The sequence below is a fragment of the Esox lucius genome, chromosome 4 (assembly GCF_011004845.1).
Source record: "Esox lucius isolate fEsoLuc1 chromosome 4, fEsoLuc1.pri, whole genome shotgun sequence".
NCBI lineage: Eukaryota > Metazoa > Chordata > Actinopteri > Esociformes > Esocidae > Esox > Esox lucius.
This window is the reverse complement of record NC_047572.1, coordinates 6,731,414-6,749,368: the sequence shown is the minus strand read 5'-3', so window position 1 is coordinate 6,749,368 and position 17,955 is coordinate 6,731,414. Positions and strand designations below refer to the sequence as shown.

Here is a 17,955-nt window from a genome sequence, read left to right as displayed (position 1 = left end):
TGCCTATCAAAAGTGGTCCAAGGAAGGACAAGCGGTGAACCGGCGACAGGGTCATGGGCTGACAAGGCTCAATGTTGCAAGTGGGGAGCGAAGACTGGCCTGTGTGTTCTGATCCAAGAGACGAGCCATAGTAGCTCAAATTGCTGAAAATGTAATGCTGGTACTGATACACAGAGCATCTCAGTATGTTGCGTATGGGTCTGCGTAGCCGCAGACCAGTCAGGGTGCCTGTCCTGACTCCTGTCCACTGCCAACAGCACCAATGGAAGAAGATGGTCTGGTTTGATGAATCACATTTCCTTTTACATCATGTGGATGGCCGGGTGCGTGTGCGTCACTTACCTGGAGAACACAATGCACCAGGATGCACTATGGGAAGAAGGCAAGCCAACGGAGGCAGTGTGATGCTTTGGGGAATGTTCTGCTGGGAAACCTTGGGTCCTGCCATTCATGTGGATGTTACTTTGACATGTACCACCTACCTGAGACTATGTGCACCTTTCATGGCAACGGTATTCCCTGGTGGAACTGGCCTCTGTCAGTAGGATAATGCACCCTGCCACAAAGCTAAAATGGTTCAGGAATGGAGGAACAAAACAAAGAGTTCAAGGTGTTGACTTGCCTCCAAATTCCCCAGATCTTAATCAGATCGAGCATCTGTAGGATGTGCTAAACAAACAGATCTGATACATGGAGGCCCCACCTCGGAAATTACAGGACTTAAAGGATCTGCTGCGAATGTCTTGGTGCCAGATACCACAGCACACCTTCAGAGGTCTAATGGAGTCCATACCTTGATGGGTCAGGGCTGTTTTGGCGGCAAAAGGGGGACCCACACAATATTAGGGGGTCATAACGTTATGGCTGATTGATGTCTGGAATATATATATATATATATATATATATATATATATATATATTCCAACTATAATTATAAACTAGTATTACGGTGAACCAAAGGAGGATGACTTATAATAAGCCTGTGGCAAAACAGAATAAGCATTAGCATTTTCTCTGGTTGCATATTTCCTTTATGTACTGAATAACGCCAAGTGAAAGCAACACAGAAAGACAGGAACGATGTTCAGGTCACTAAAAGCAGCCACTTCGAGCAAACAAACCATTCTGCTAGTATAGTAGTACACAGTGAAAATGTGGTGGGTGCTAACAATATTTGGCATTCTTCTCCAGCCAGAAAGTACTTCTGACATTGGAAATTGCAGTCAAAATCAAGGTTGTCTTTTTTAAATTTTTGAACTGCCCTACAGTATAATTACTTACAATATGAGCTGTTTTCTTTGAAATGTATTTGATTTGTTTTTCTTTTTGTTTTGATGTAGCTATACAACAACATAATTTTATGGGTGAATGAGGCATACAAAATATAAATGCGTAAGTAGACAGAGGATTGGCCAGAACATCATACCCTCACATTTATCCTGAAAGTGACCGGCCAGTCCTCAGAATCTGGTTCCTCTCAAGGTTTCCTGATATGTTTTAACCAAACTAGGGACTTTTTCCTAGCCACTCAGTATTAACTCTTTTTGCTTGCTGTTTGGGGATTATGGCTGGGTATCTGCAAAAGCACACAAAAAGGGCTTCAGTAAAAAGGGCTTCAGTAAAAAATGCTTCAGTAAAAAGGGATTTATGAAACTTATTTGATTTTAGAAGATCATGTTTTTTAATCTTATTAATCATTTACTTTTTACCCTTATTCAAGCTTTGGTCACAAATACAAAGGGCAAGTCAATCATCTTCAGTAGTAGTTAACAGAATATCAACTACAAAACCTTCTACTGGGAAGACACTTTGAGTGACTAAAAACAAAACAATGAAAGAGTACTTAAATGCCTGTCCTCACATAGTCCACAGGTGGTAATTAAAAAATAAAGTGCATTATGTAGTGTTGTTTTGCATGGCTGTTCCCAATACACAGACACATCTCTGAGAAAAGGTTACATTAACATAGTGCAATCAGAACTCAGGCTGGAAAGTTTGCATTTCCTGTGCGTTGTGATCCGTGACAATTAATTGCATTCATATTAATCGTGAGTAACCTTAACTATGCTCCAAAGGGCCAAGATGCTATTTCCTACAAGTCTCCTTTCCCTTTTAGTCAAACAAGGAGAGACGTGAAGAGGAGCAAAGTAACAGGAGCAGGCATCCAATGGTAATGTTTCGTAGCCCTCCTTTGCTTTACCCCAGGGCGCCTCTTACAAATAGGCCAGCCCTTCCGTGGGCATCCGAGAGGCCACAGCAGAGTGCCTCTGCCACGCTCAATGGTCGCAAGTTCAGAGGTTTGGAAACATCTAGAGGGCAGTACTGGCCTCTCAAGACCCCTCGGCGCCAAATAGCCTTTTCCTGTGTGAGGAGGAGTGACGTGAATCCCCACAACTAGGGGAGCCGAACATTGCAGCTTGGCAAGGCACACTGAGGTTTTTCAAACAAAAGCGATTTACACTCAATTCCCAAGATGAATGGGCAGGTAGAAGGTGAGTAAACAGAAAAAGCAGGTCTGGAAACAGTTCTTCTGTGATCAGATAAAGCCAAGCAATAGCAGGTGTCTTTAGCTTAATGAAGGCAAGAACTTGGGAGGTTACCTTGAGGCAAAGTATTTATCTTTCCTTTGTGTACATAATTTTTTTTTTTTAACACATTTCATTTTTTATCCCCCAAAAGAAGCACAAAGTTTTACTGTTTATCTCGTTTTCCCGACTCTGGTGTCTAGCTACACAGTTACTCAGCCAAAGAGAGAAAAATGAGAGGGGGAGTTTTCAGCAACAAAACTCTATTATCACTTTGAGTGCAGAGCACGTCGTGTTGTTCTGTGTGAATGTGGGTGTGCGCGTGATCTTTCTAGTGAGACCACACCAAAGCCTATTTGTTTCCCTAGCTGTTAGGATGCCTGGATAATGCCTTCATTGTATCCACTGAATTAAACAACTGGCCCATTGGGGTTACCAGCCAGGGCCTCCCCAAGCACTGGGCCTCGGACATAAAAGAAGATCTGCCACTCATCTGATGACCACTTTATATGCACCGTTCATTGATTCACATTAAGAAACATCTCTCTAACGGTGGGGTTTGGTGAATAATTGAGAGGGTTCTGTTTTCATTGAGGGTTCCTCTGTGCGGTTGGGACCAAATTACATTTGAAGATACCTATCTACAAGAAAGGAAGATAAGACAATTTTACGGGTGAAAGAGGCCCTCCAATGCAACCGCCAAGGCCTAATTATGGTTTATTGAAGGACCAATCAAAGCTCACTAGAAACATGGAGAGGATTATGATGAATATTGAGTTCTTACAGTAGTGCATTAACCTGACATCAAAACTGATAAAAAAAATAGGGGTCAGTAGGCAGCCAAACCCACTCTGTCATATGGGGGGAATGTTTAAGACAAAACGATTGATCTTGGGGTGAGGGCAGCCATGCTTATTAAGGACTCAGAGACAAGGAATGGCTGGTCTTCTGATGTGGAAAACTGGACTTCTATCTATTAGGGCTTAATGGATAGAGCAGTGAGCAAAGACAGGCGGTCTCTTCGCAACTATAGGGATCATTTAGCGGGCTCTATGCCATTGGCTATGCTCATTTTAATAGGCTATGCTACGGGCTGTTCTTGTTTAACCAAGCCCATCGCTCCCCACGAATCAGGCCTTGAGAGATCTCCCGACAGAGAACCAATTAGCGATAGAAGGTGTCCACTGGATGCCAACTTGTTCAGATCTTTTTTTCTAGATGAAGCAAATGAGGTCTGGCTAAACTTTTTTGGAAGAGCTGAACTGTGAATTTAGTCCATGGTAATGCTGTTCATGACTGACGGATGAGCAAAACCCCAGCACGGGACTAAAATGTAATGTAGGTTTAGCTGAAGCATTTTGCACTACAGAATCGTTTTGTGCCGTCTTCGAATCAGGAGGACTACGTCAGTAAAAGAGTAAGCAGACTTACCTGACAGGGTTGCTGGTGAGAGAGACGCGAAGGGACTCCAGGCAGTTGAGCAGCTTGTCCTCAGTGATGCCAGAGCGCAGCTCGTGGACGTACTCCTGTGACGACAGTGTGCACTCATGCTTGCTGTTCCTCAGTCCTCCCTGCAAAGAAAGCACACAACAGAAGCCAGGTCAATACCACAGTCCAGATACATGTCTTCTAATCACTCTGTGAAACAATGACTGACAAATTGACATTTTATTTTTGCCAAATCAGACACATGCAAACTATTTTTAAAGGCATTGCCTACTAGGCCAAACTTTTTAAAAGTCAAATACTGTAGAACCATGGACAAACCCAGATTTTGTGAATAACCTACAGCTGAAAATGAAACCCAGACAAAATAAAACCTACAAGATGGGCAACACCTATTTTATCACCATTTAAAAAATGGCAACTGATTTAAAATGTCAACAGGATTCAAAAACATTTTAAAACAGAACCATGGAGAAACCCACTGGCAGGGGCTAAGCTTTGCTACTGCTAAAAATATCATCTTAAAATGCAAGCCTTCATTAAGGGTGTCATTCTGGGTCATTTAGCAGAAAGAAGCCCATATGATCTTCAGTGATAGGAGAGAGTGGGTCATGGCCATGGGATCCTGAGGTATCACACCTCCACGCAGCACATATCACCAGTACAATGTCAAAGCCCTGCTGACTCCTGTAGGTGAGAAAGATTACCAGTACTTCCCAGATACTGATTGCATCTCCCCCACCTCTTCCTAATCTAACTCCCACGTCCAAAAGTATGTAGATTTGCCAAAAATCCGCTTTGGAAGAACACGAGTTTGACGTTTTCTTTCTGGATCAAAGCGATTTCATCCATCATTTCCATGGTAAACAAGCTAATGTCCTTTACAATCTCCCAGTGGTGCCACTGTGACAGGAGCCAATACTCTGCTTTCCATCGTTGTACTTCAGAGTGAGTTCTGTGGGGATGGAAATGGCTCTGGATATGTTCACTCATTTTGACTTCCCTCAATCAGCCAAGACAGAACTGAAACGGAGGTCTATCCTAAAGGGAGCCATTCAATGAGGCTAGGTGCCAACCATTCTTACTAACATGCATGCTCAACACAAACAGCCCAGCTTCCTCCAAATGGATTCCTGGGTAGAACCTCCAAGAGAGAGGCATGGCTGCACACTGATGCCTACACAAAGACCCTACCTGCTGCTTGCAGAGATAGACACGGTGTCATCTAGCATGAACATACCGCGGCACCCAGAAATACTAGCGGTTTGGTTGGGTTACACAGTTCTAGAACCACAGCAAAATACCTGATGAGTAAACGCCTCATATCTCTAACAACATGGCTGTGGTCAAAGATAAATGCAGGAGGAGGAACAGTCAGGCTTAAATTGTGGAGCCTGGGTAAACAAACACACAAAAAACTATGTTGGTTAGTCACGACAACACAATACACACTCCCACCAGTTTCTAAACCTGGGACAAAGTCAACTCAAAAGGAAGAGTGACTTCTGTCAAAGCATTCTCTATTCCACAACTCCCTTACAATATCATGTAAAAAAAATAAAATAAAAAAAGGTTGAACACATTCTGTTAAATCATTTTGTTAGCTTACTTACAAAGGATGATGTTGTCGAGTGTATTTTTTCATATATCATTTTTATCTCACAACCTGAGAAAAACAAGCCAGTCAGAGGTGGAACAAAAAACAAGAAACATGTGCAAGGTGGGTTATCAATCAGAATCTGCTACAGGTAGAAGCAAGCCGACAGCAGATTTCTATGGCAAGATGCATCATTAGCCCAAGTTTGGTGGCGTCTGGGATCTAGACCAAGCTTTGACTGAAGCTGAATTATCTAAAATGTGTTTATTCAATGACTTTGCTCATTTCACACCAAGTAGGGTGCACTAATAGGCAGTTTGGGAGTGATCCCTGATTGCTTTCATCTGCTGGGGAGAGAGGTCTGGTGGACGGTCTCCCACATGGCAGACTCAAATAGAAAGAGCCAGTCTGATTAACATGTAATGGTGGAGACCACTGCTGACATCTGAAGGGTAATGACGCACAGGAGAAAAAGTTAATGCTACGGGTTGGATTTTTGTATGCAGAAAGGTTGAGTTTGGTCAGTATTGCCAAAAAAAGACAAATCAATTGTATACTGTGAAAATGTTACCTCATGTTACTGCTCAAGTTGGGAGGTTCGAGAAACCCTCTTTCAAAGAATACATGTACGATACGCAACTTACAAAAAAAAATCTATTTGATTACAGATTTGAATTGGAGACAATAATGTTGTATCACCTACTAAGCCTGAAATCTTTCCAAAGCCATTTGACATGAACACTGTCAATCTTGCTGGGAGGTGAGCAGAGCTTCGTTTTTCTGCACTTACACATACATCATTCCCCGGGCACCTTTCCTCCACCATCTCCATTTGATCTTTTTAAAATCTCCATTTCCTCTCTGCTTTTTTCTTTCTATCCGTTACGATTTGCCTCTGTCAATCTATTTCTCCATCTCTTTTTTCCTAACAGTCTTTCTGCCTCTTTAATTCTTCTTGATCTCTGCACTGCCGAAGAATACTCAATTCATCTTTCTCCTCGTAGTGTTCTGGGAATGTGGAGGGCACTCCTATTATGGCTGCGGTCTTACTTGGCTGATAGAAGTTATCAGGGTACTAGGAGAGGTTAGTGGCCTACTCATTACTCCGTACAGGAATACCTTAAAGCACTCCCTAGCTTATCCGGTTATATCTTCCCAGATGTCTAAGGCCTTTCTCGCTGGCCCTTTGTTTTCTTGATAGTAAGTTCTGATTCATTCCGGAGTCTACTGCCCATCTGTAGGTAACCCTCCATTTACCATACAGTTTGATTTCACAGTCCTTATCTGCACATCGCCACTCCCTTTCCCTAAAGACGAATACACTGGACAGTTGATCAATGCAACCCCAAGGTTTTTGCATATTTCACAAATTACGATTTGAAAAAAATAACACTGTTACTGTTTGATAAAATCCTGCAGGAAAAGTCCTGCAGAGTCCTGAAAAGAGGATTTTCTTTTATTATTCAGCGTGTTGGAATAAGCACTGCCTATACACATCCAATCAGCATAAAGACTAGAAATGTACTTCAAATAATCACACATCCCTCAAACTTCAGAAAGCCAATCATACCTTGGAACACAACATGGTGTGTGTATTTAAGATGTGTGTTCCGTTGTATGTATGTTTGTGTGACATCCATGTGAATATCAGGAACCAGGTTCTTACAAGACACGGTATCTGCCATCACATTGTGTACATCGTATCATGAATAATGCAATGAACAAGGGAAAATACACATACATTCTCTTGATTTTTGTTCTTTTCTGCTCAGCAATTCCCATCAGGCTGACCACTCTTTACAGAAAGTCTACGGCTCCAGTTTCATTATCCATTGACCTTTACCTCTTGGAAACCAAAGACACAGGCCATAATAGGCTGCTTAATGACCCTGGCCAAATCAATCCTTAGGGATGATATCAACATTACCACCACCACCACCACACCAATCATGAGGGCAGCCAGCGATACCCACCATGCCACTGGGTAATTGAGTTTCCCCTTCAGGCTCTCAGAATATAGGCAAGTGGACTAAAGAGACCCCTGAGAGAGGGAGGATAGGATGAATGGAGAGTGAGAGTTCAGAGAGGGAGGGAAGGATGAATCGAGAGTGAGAGTGCAGAGAGGGAACGAAGGGGAGCGAGGAGCGGCAGAGAGGCAGGAGGAGAAGAGAAGAAGACAAGGAGACAAAGAACGGAAAACAGGAACAGAGCGGACAAAGAAAAAAATGAGTAAAAAGCAGAGACAGGGGCGCAGGAGCGTGACAACCCAATGGCTAGGCGACAGACACAGGCCCTTTTGACCACAGCTGAGAAAAGCCTCATCTCCTGCTCTTATTGAATTCTGTATTTGTCGATAACAGTATTTCCTGCCAAAGAAAATAGTACCAGGGAGCAATTACTCCAGCGAGGCTGTCAATTTCATTTTGGGGATAGAGGGGACATGGTGTGGTGTTTCCTCATTCTCTCTCTCTCTCTCCCCACTACCTTTTCACTATCGCCATTCCTCTCTCCTAAAACCAGGGCAAAAGTAGAAGGAGAGCATGCCAAGGCAGGCTACACCACCACATGTCATCCTCACCTGTAATGAGCCAATAACAAGCTGGCAGCCTCCACCGCTGCACGCCCTCACTCAACAAGAGTGATAGATACATTATTCAAGCTCTTTGTCAGTTTACTGAGAAGGAGTGCCCGGTGGCGTGTCTGGGCGGGGGGGGCTCTCTCTCCTTTGCCTTCAGCCTTGGTTTCTGCCTCCGTCCTTGGTCGCTTCCAGTATACCAGCCTCCCTTACACTCCATCTTACTGCATCTCCCTGCTGTCAGTGTCCCTCAAACTCCCAGCTTCTCGCTCACCCTCCTTTTGCTTCTCCGCCACTTTCTCTCAGTCTCTCTCACCATCTCTGGCTCTCTCTTGATCTCTCTCTGCCTTCATCTCTGCCTCTCGTCTGATGTGTGCAGCAAGGGCATAATTAAGGGCCGATGGGAGTAGATGATAGTAGGGCCACATATTGTCCATGTAATTCATCTCAGCAAGAGGTCACAGCGCCTGAATGATCATGTTAAACTACTGCACGTACAAAGTGTCATCTCAATCTGCTTAATCAGATAACTTCCCACTGACAAGTGTGCGGGGGTGTGCGTGCGCACGTTAGTATTTGCCACTTGTCAAACCCAAACTTTACAGAAACAAGATGACTCAGGAAAGAGGTGACTTAATATCAGGTTTTCTGCCTTTGTTTGAGGGAGACAGATGCTTTTCAAGAGCTGGCATCATAATGCAGGATCATGACTCAGAAAGAACAATAGGCAAGGAGGAACCAAGGGGAAACTGAACCAGAAGCAACGAGAGCTTAAAGCATTACGTACAATCGGTCGTGGGAACCCAATAAGGAATTGAATCATATTACAATCTGGCTACCTAAATAAATGTGCAGGGAAATAATAGAAAAATGTAATTATCATATCTTTGTGTGTGATTAATGGAAATAACAAGAGCACCCCACTGACGTTTTGAAAAATATTACTGATACAATCTGTCACAATTAGTGCACATCAAAGCAAGTAGCTGGAATTCTTTTATAATTGTATTCCTTAATTCACTGCTCATTAGAGATTGAGTGACATACTGTCACGGGCAGAGTGGTAGGACTACAAAACGTATGCATGGGCTCATCCTTGTGCACTCGCTTATACACAGACACAAACACAAGGATTTACTTGTGAGAGCATGGTTGTGAGTTTACAGTTTCCTTTATAAAAAAAAGTATAATAATAACAATAATGTGTATGTATATATATATATATATATATATATATATATAAAAATAAAACCTACATACAATCAATCTCTCTGTCCCTTTATAGACGTCCACCAAAAGTGTTGATGATGAATGCCCCTCTAATGATTTGGGGGACACACACACTTCGCTACATGTGGGACATGCTGAAATTCACAGTCGCTTTTCCCAGCTGAACATGCCGCATTTCCTTTTTAAGATGGTCTGTTAGTTGATAAGCCCCTCTGGCACAGGTGTTCTGCCAGGTGGACCTCTGCAGCGCAATGATTTCCAGCCTTGAAGGGTTAGACACACAGTTTCAGTGGGTTCTTGCTGTGTTTCCTGAAACGCTTTTTCAGAGCACTTGGTTGCACTTAGCTGGCCGTGGAGAAGTTGTCGGGGGCGGCGGTCTTCAGTCATTCAGGCCAGGTGTTTTTTTGTTGCTTTTTTACACACTTGCCTTAATACAAGTCTAACTGGTATTAGGCAGTAAACTGCTATAAGGTACTCCGGCCCACGTCCCCAACACCCATACCCTGGTTACTTCATTTTTGACCTTATGCTCATTACGATAAGCAGAGCAAGGTGTTTACATGACAGATTTCATAGAGGGCCTACTGCTATAATCAGCTAAATATCAAATTATAAGTGTTCATGTAAACATGCTCAATGGGGAGCACAAGTCAGTTGAGATGCTAGCTGGCTGGACAATGACTTTTCCAGCACAGCAGCCCTACTAAAAGGACAGCAGCGACAGTCCCTGCTGAGTGCAGATAAGGACCTTTCATCTGTCCGGGGCGGCTGCTCAGCCGGTGATTTCCCACCAGAACCCTGTGGCCATGCCCTTTCTCCATCTCTTCCTCGTCACACTTCCAAAAGAGTTGTGTCCCAGCGGATGGTGCTTTCATGCCCGGGAGAGGAAGAGCGAAGCCGAGATCATGGTGAGGGAAGCAAGGCCTCGAGTGATGATGAAAATCAGGTGTTTATATTATAAATGTAAAAAAGGGGGGGAATATATACAGTATACCCCCAACTTTCTCATTTTTCACAATGCACACACCCCAAGGAATCGTTAATATTTTCTCTACTATTCACTTGCCCTCCCTCATTCATATCATCTTCTACAGTACAGTATCTCTTCTGACAGCGATCTTCAAGGCCACATTATCGAACCCAGTCGATACATTAGTTTCACCCCTTGCCAACCACAACAAGTGCACGCATTCAACTTTTTCTGCATGTTACCCCAGGTCCTCTCCATAGACGACCATACAAAAGCAAATCACTGTTATGCACCAACAATTCCACAACAGCGAGTGGACCACCACAGAGGACAGAACAAATGAAACCAAAGTAGACGAGAGGGACCACTCAAATAAAAATCACAACTTTCAATTTGGAGAGAACATGAGTTATTGGATTGAGGCCAATTCATTGTTGAAGTGGTGTGGGGCAAACAAAGCCAAGGGCTTGTTCTGGCCAAAAAGGTAGCTGCAAAGAAAACATTGATTATAAATATTTTTACATAACTTTACAAGGACACATTTCGATTTGAAGGTAGTTTAAATGGGTTTTAACCTATTTCCATTATTAGTTTTAACACTAGAACTACCAAGCCTTTCAGACAAACAGTATCAACCAGAGCCGAACCTATTTCGTCATTAGCATACGAATCAGCCCTATTAGCATACACATTCTCATCACCTTCCAGCCAGGGCATCAGTTTATCTACTGGGTTGTCAAACTGTATAGAATAGCCTAAAAAATAAACAATTACAAAATGTGTTTGTATTGTTTTTGTATTTGTATTGAAGGTCTTATCATAAAAAAAAAAAAATGCAAAAAAAAGCTATATTTTTCTGGTAGTAAAATTAAATAATACCGCCATGCTCAATTTGTTTATAAATCAGTGTTTAAACTGCAACTGTAAGCCAGTTTATTCATTATTAAGTTTAAGTCGTTTGTCAAAACTATCTACCTTTAATTCAAGGATTTGGGAGAATTCTGAGGGGATAGTGTTGATAGTGCCATCTTCGGTCATTCCAACTTTTTCCGTTGTGAGTCTTTGCTTCCTGGTACTGTTGATTTTTTTTTAGGGATCTGTTTGTTAGATCGGATAAAAACCATTCCGAGAAGCCTAAAGACAAAGCAAATGATACACATCGCTATTCGAATAGCACAATATACTGCGTTTTATATTGAGTTAACAACATCGTACCACCTTCGGTCATTCCAACTCTTTCCGTCAAGTCTTTGCTTCCCTGTACTATTGCTTTATTTTCTTTATTTTATCAGGGATCTGTTTGTTAGATCATATAAAAAACCATTATGAGAATGCTAAAGACTCAGTAAATGATAGACTACACATCACTTTTCGAAAAAAGCACAATTAGCGGTGTTTTCGCAGCACGTAACGCATCAACCCACAAACCCCCGGCCTAAAGTCCTAAAGTCTGGGACTTGACACCAGGTGACAGCTGGGCCACGGCCTAGTGGCTGACTGGCACTGGCCTGTGTCAATGAAAACAGAAACATTTCTTGATTTCAGGGTAAAACACCAGTGTTTGGCACAAGTGGAAACCAGGCATTAGAAAAATTATTTCTAAAAACACAGGCTAAAGTATTTTCATTCTTTATTAGGACCTACAAAATGTACAAAATGAAAATTACAGAAAACTTTAATTATTCAAAGTAAATCCATTAGAATTTAGTTTTCATTTTGATGATTTACAAAGTAAAATAGCAGACATTATCAATCAGTTTGCGGCGATCAAAGGAAATTCACATGAATAACCATGCATAGGCCTAAAGCATGGTTGCTTGATAAACACCAAAAATTTCAAAGAATAAATAACACATAGTCCATGTGTACTAAACCCTTGTTTCACTGTTCATCCTGCACCTGGGCTTTTTGCTTATCACACCGTGAAATACATGAATTTTTTAAGTATAAATTCAATGAGCAGAGTAAAAGGTCGCTGTTGTTGTTATTATTTTTTTGCGAGGAGGCTCAAGCACTAGAATGGGCGGTGCATTATCACATTTCTACCCTCATCATCAGTCTTCATCATTACACTTCATTCACATGCATATGTATGTCTGGGCTGATCAGGGGGTTATCGCCCACTCATTCATTGATGTCATTGCTATTTCATTGTTATTCAATCGGAGATTTGACTTTGTCACTGAACAAGTACTAGTACAGTATAACAAAATGCAGTTAGCATCAAACCAGAAGTGCAAATAGAAGAGTGCAAGTAATGTATAAGTGAAACAATTAAGAACAATATTTGTTATCTATAATTGTGCAAATTGAAGGTGCAAGGTGGCATGTGCAACTGAAATACAGGGATAGCAGCAATGAGGTCCCCAACGTACACATGTACATGCAACAACTGAAAAAGAAAATCAAAAGAAATCACCAAAGACCTGAGAATTGCTTTTTGTAGACCTCTGGTTCATCCTTTGGAGAAATACCCAAATGCCTGAAGGTACCACGGTCATCTGTACAAACAACAGTACGCAAGTATAACCACCATGGGACCACACAGCCGTCATCCTGCTTGGGAGAGAGATGCGTTCTGTCTCCTAGAGATGAACATGCTTTGGTGCAAAAAAGTGCAAATCAATCCCAGAAGAACAGCCAAGGACTTTGTGAAGGTGCTGGAAGAGAACAGGTACAAAAGTATCTATATCCACAGTAAATCGAGTCCTATATTGACATCCTAAGGCTATATTGACAGCCTGAGGCTTGCAAGCCTAAGATCACCATTCCAACCTTGAAACATTAGGGTGGCATCATCATGTTTTGGGAGTGCTTTTCTGCAGGAAGGACGGGTTCACTTCACCCAACTTATTGTGGGAAGCTTGTAGAATGCCACCTGAAAGGTTTGACCCAAGTTAAACAATAAAGGCAATGATACCAAATACTAAATGAGTGAATGCAGACTATGGACTCACTGGGAATGGGATGAAATAAAATATAAGCTGAAATAAATCACTCTTTATTATTCTGACATTTCACATTTTTTAAATAAAGTGACTGACAGGGAAGTTTTACTAGGATTAAATGTCAGGAATTGTGAACAACTGAGATTAAATGTATTTGGCTAAGGTATATACACTCACCTAAAGGATTTTTAGGAACACCATACTAATACTGTGTTTGACACCATTTCGCCTTCAGAACTGCCTTAATTCTATGTGGCATTGATTCAACAAGGTGCTGAAAGCATTCTTTAGAAATGTTGGCCCATATTGATAGGATAGCATCTTGAAGTTGATGGAGATTTGTGGGACGCACATCCAGGGCATGAAGCTCCCGTTCCACCACATCCCAAAGATGCTCTATTGTGTTGAGATCTGGTGACTGTGGGGGCCATTTCAGTACATTGTCATGTTCAAGAAACCAATTTGAAATGATTCGAGCTTTGTGACATGGTGCATTATCCTGCTGGAAGTAGCCATCAGAGGATGGGTACATGGTGGTCATAAAGGGATGGACATGGTCAGAAACAATGCTCAGGTAGGCCGTGGCATTTAAACGATGCCCAATTGGCAGTAAGGGGCCTAAAGTGTGCCAAGAAAACATCCCCCACACCATTACACCACCAGCCTGCACAGTGGTAACAAGGCATGATGGATCATGATGGATGTTCTCATTCTGTTTACACCAAATTCTGACTCTACCATCTGAATGTCTCAACAGAAATCGAGACTCATCAGACCAGGCAACATTCTTCCAGTCTTCAACTGTCCCATTTTGGTGAGCTTTTTTCCTATTTGTAGTGGAGGTGAGTGGTACCCGGTGGGGTCTTCTGCTGTTGTAGCCCATCCGCCTCAAGGTTGTGCGTGTTGTGGCTTCACAAATGCTTTGCTGCATACCTCAGTTGTAACAAGTGGTTATTTCAGTCAAAGTTGCTCTTCTATCAGCTTGAATCAGTCGGCCCATTCTCCTCTGACCTCTAGCATTAACAAGGCATTTTTGCCCACAGGACTGCCGCATACTGGATGTTTTTCCCTTTTCACACCATTCTTATTAACCCTAGAAATGGCTATGCGTGAAAATCCCAGTAACTGAGCAGATTGTGAAATACTCAGACGGGCCCGTCTGGCACCAACAACCATGCCATACTCAAAATTGCTTAATTCACCTTTCATTCCCATTCTGACATTCAGTTTGGAGTTCAGGAGATTGTCTTGACCAGGACCACACCCCTAAATGCATTGAAGCAACTGCCATGTGATTGGTTGATTAGATAATTGCATTAATGAGAAATTGAACAGGTGTTCCTAATAATCCTTTAGGTGAGTGTATAAACTCCCAACTTCAACTGTATGTTGAGGAGCATAGTTAGGGTAGTGAGATGAATGGAATCAGAATAGATAAAAGTTAGGGATATTTCTACACTTTCTTTTTGATTTGAGTTGGACCAAGTCCATTAGTTAGCTTAGAAATTACTAACTAAGTTACCTAACAAGGCATCCTGTAGCATATTGTATAACATGGTATATGGCTTAAAAACTTAAACAAAGCACATTAGTAATGCTTCTTAAGTCAGCTGCAATCTTTCAGTTGGTTTAAATGTAACAAATATTGCTGTGTAACCAACAAGGTTACAGCTCAGACTGCACTAAACCCACAGACACCTGAATATTCTAAAGGGGGTGTGGCTGTGAAAGTTACAGCTCAGACTGCACTAAACCCACTGACACCTGAATATTCTAAACGGGGTGTGGCTGTGAAGGTTACAGCTCAGACTGCACTAAACCCACTGACACCTGAATATTCTAAACGGGGTGTGGCTGTGAAGGTTACAGCTCAGACTGCACTAAACCCACTGACACCTGAATATTCTAAACGGGGTGTGGCTGTGAAGGTTACAGTTCAGACTGCACTAAACCCACTGACACCTGAATATTTTAAAGGGGGTGTGGCTGAGTGTGTGTGTGAGGATTAAAAAAACAAAAATAAAGGTGTCATGGTGCGGTGAGCAGCAGCGCCACCGTGCCATGTTTTCACAAGTTCCCATATCTCACGAACACATCCCGGACTGTCACATGTTTCCAATCTTCCACACCAGGTCCCAATCTAGCTCGTTTGTATGTGTATATATGTTTCCCCTCTGCTCCCCACATTGTGGATCATTGTTGCTGTCGCTGTCATTGTTGCTGTTTGTTAGTTAATCGGTGAGTGTTGTTTAATGTACTGTTTGAATGTTTATTGCTAAGACGCATGTTGCGCACTTTTATTTCATTCAGTCATTAGTATTGTTTTCCGTTCGTGTTTGGTTTGTTTGTTGAGTATTAAACCCACAAACGAGATTACTGCCTGCGCCTGGTTCCTAACCAACACTACACCACAACGAGTTGTTACAAAAGGGGTACCTCCACTCTCTTTTGGGACCAATAAACTCATCCAGACAGTTCTTATATGCTTTCTTCTTTCTAAATATACATTTAACTTTTTAACTTGCTAACTATTCGATAAACTGTCTGGATGAGTTACTGGCTCCAAACAGAAATGAAATTGAGGTAGAATCATGCTGCCACTAAACTGTTTTTTAAAAGGATATAAAAACAGGAGGCACCAGGCGAGCATTTTCTACCATAGAGGCATCCCATGAGGGCACATTGTCTTGCATGTAGGAGCACGTAGAGTCCAACAAAAGTTCTAGTATATAGGGCAGCCTACATGGCACTACATCACATTATCTCCATTGGATGGGCACCAACTAGGACACTTGATGACATTTCCTCACATATAAGGGCACCCATAAGGACACAATGTTTCCACTGGAAAGGCACCCATTGAGTCTCCTAACCTTAACAGGAATACAGCAGTAAGTGCTTTTAGAAAATTGTGAGTTATCAGACACAGAAAAAAAAAAAAACGTGAGAACATCAAAGTATGCATGCAATAGAGAATACTACAATGAGATCGGTTGAGTAAACTTTGCATGGCGTTGTCAAATAACCAGAGTGGGGAAAAGGACTCCCTATATGGCCTCCAAAGTTTGGAAAAGTTTGCAAAGCCATCCTCCAATTTATGAAGAAAGTTGGTCTTTCTGCATGGAAAAAAACCTAGCCAGTCTGATAAATGGGATTAGAAGAGGAACTAAATGTTGGTGATCCAACATATGGAAATAATGTATCAATTTAAAAATTCTATAAGCCAGGGCCTTCGAAACAAGTGCAGAGAGAGAGAGCACGACTGTGAAATAAATCTTGGGGAGATGACGGGACAAAACTAACCTGTTCTGAAACCAACCAGAGGCTGTTGACTGATAAATAAAATAAAATCCTGGAGATACGGGCCCGCTGGCGCTCTAAGCATGGCAAATGAATTCATAAATAAAATATTGGAACATCAAAGGCGTTATTTTTTTTAAGATATTTTTTAAGTATGTGCGGTGTACACATTGAGACGCTGCTAGATTACTTGTTAGGGTAGAAACAGTCAATTACACACTGGAGCCCTCAAGGATGATTTTCTAACAGTGAAACTACAAAGACATTATCTAAAGGAATAGGTGTTTTACTGCCATTGTGTCTTGCTCCTGTTCTGGACATGGCCAATTAAAAAGGAGCCTATAACAACCATCGGGCAGGACCTACAATGGAGAGAACTGCCTTATTTTCCAAGAATGTCAACAGTATTTGGCATTTTCTTGTACAGTTGTACTTTTGTTGGGGACATATTTTTTTTTCATAACAAATTTGATAGCAGTTACTTTCTTTCACCCTTTTGGGGCTACAGTATCAGGTACTTCCACAGAAATACAAAAACTAAGTGAAGAGACACCAATGAGGCATTGTTACAAAGTGGCTTCACAGACCATCAGCCTGGAATTAAGATGGTTCTTAAGAAAGCCCCGGTTATTGAGCCTGAGAGCTTCTATCCACGCTGAACATGTGGACCCTGGCCCTGCCCTATTGATTTCGATAGCCATGATACACCTGGAGCCTGCAGGGCGCATTCTTACATCAATTGGTAGGGATGGGAACTCAAACAGTCAATGTTAAAGTGAGAAGCAGCTCCATCAATGCCACAACACATCAAATCAGCTGCATTGTTCGTCATGATGGCCGGTACTTTTCCTCTAACCTCGCTCTCAGCTAACACCTTCCAAGAGAACATGCAGATTTAGAAAACTGGTTTCTGAATTTTAAGAAGCGACACCCAAACAAGAATCCCAAATAATCTCAAAATCTGTTTCTTTACCAAGACCTATTAATGGGCACAGTCACACTACCACAAATGCGCATGCCAAACTACACTCCACGCAAACACCTGCAACCACTTCCAAACCCAAAACACGGCAAGATACACATTCCAAGTCGATGAGATGCATCAGATATCTTGTTTCAGACCATCTTCAGCTGCTGTCTATCTTGATAACCAGCTCCGGTTTTCGATGCATTTCTAATCAACCCTTTCAACCATTAGCCAATTAATATAGGACAAGGGACCGCTGTCAATCTGCATGGTTACAGTGCTGCTAGTCGCGGTACTGCATGACTTCGGAAAAACGTGTGTGTGTGTGTTTGCACAACAGTGTCTGTGCCTCTTGTTGCATTTATGAATGCGTGTGTGCATTCCTGTGGATGTGCAC

The 17,955-nt window shown here is 42.0% G+C and overlaps 1 protein-coding gene across 1 annotated transcript in view; it reads right to left on the bottom strand.

Annotated features, from left to right (window-relative positions):
• diaph2 (diaphanous-related formin 2) overlaps positions 1-17,955 on the bottom strand; it is a 529,613-nt gene that overhangs the window by 385,895 nt on the left and 125,763 nt on the right. The window contains exon 6 of the mRNA XM_034291816.1: positions 3,957-4,096. Coding sequence (XP_034147707.1) covers positions 3,957-4,096 — 140 coding nt within the window. The remainder of the gene's footprint in view (positions 1-3,956; positions 4,097-17,955) is intronic.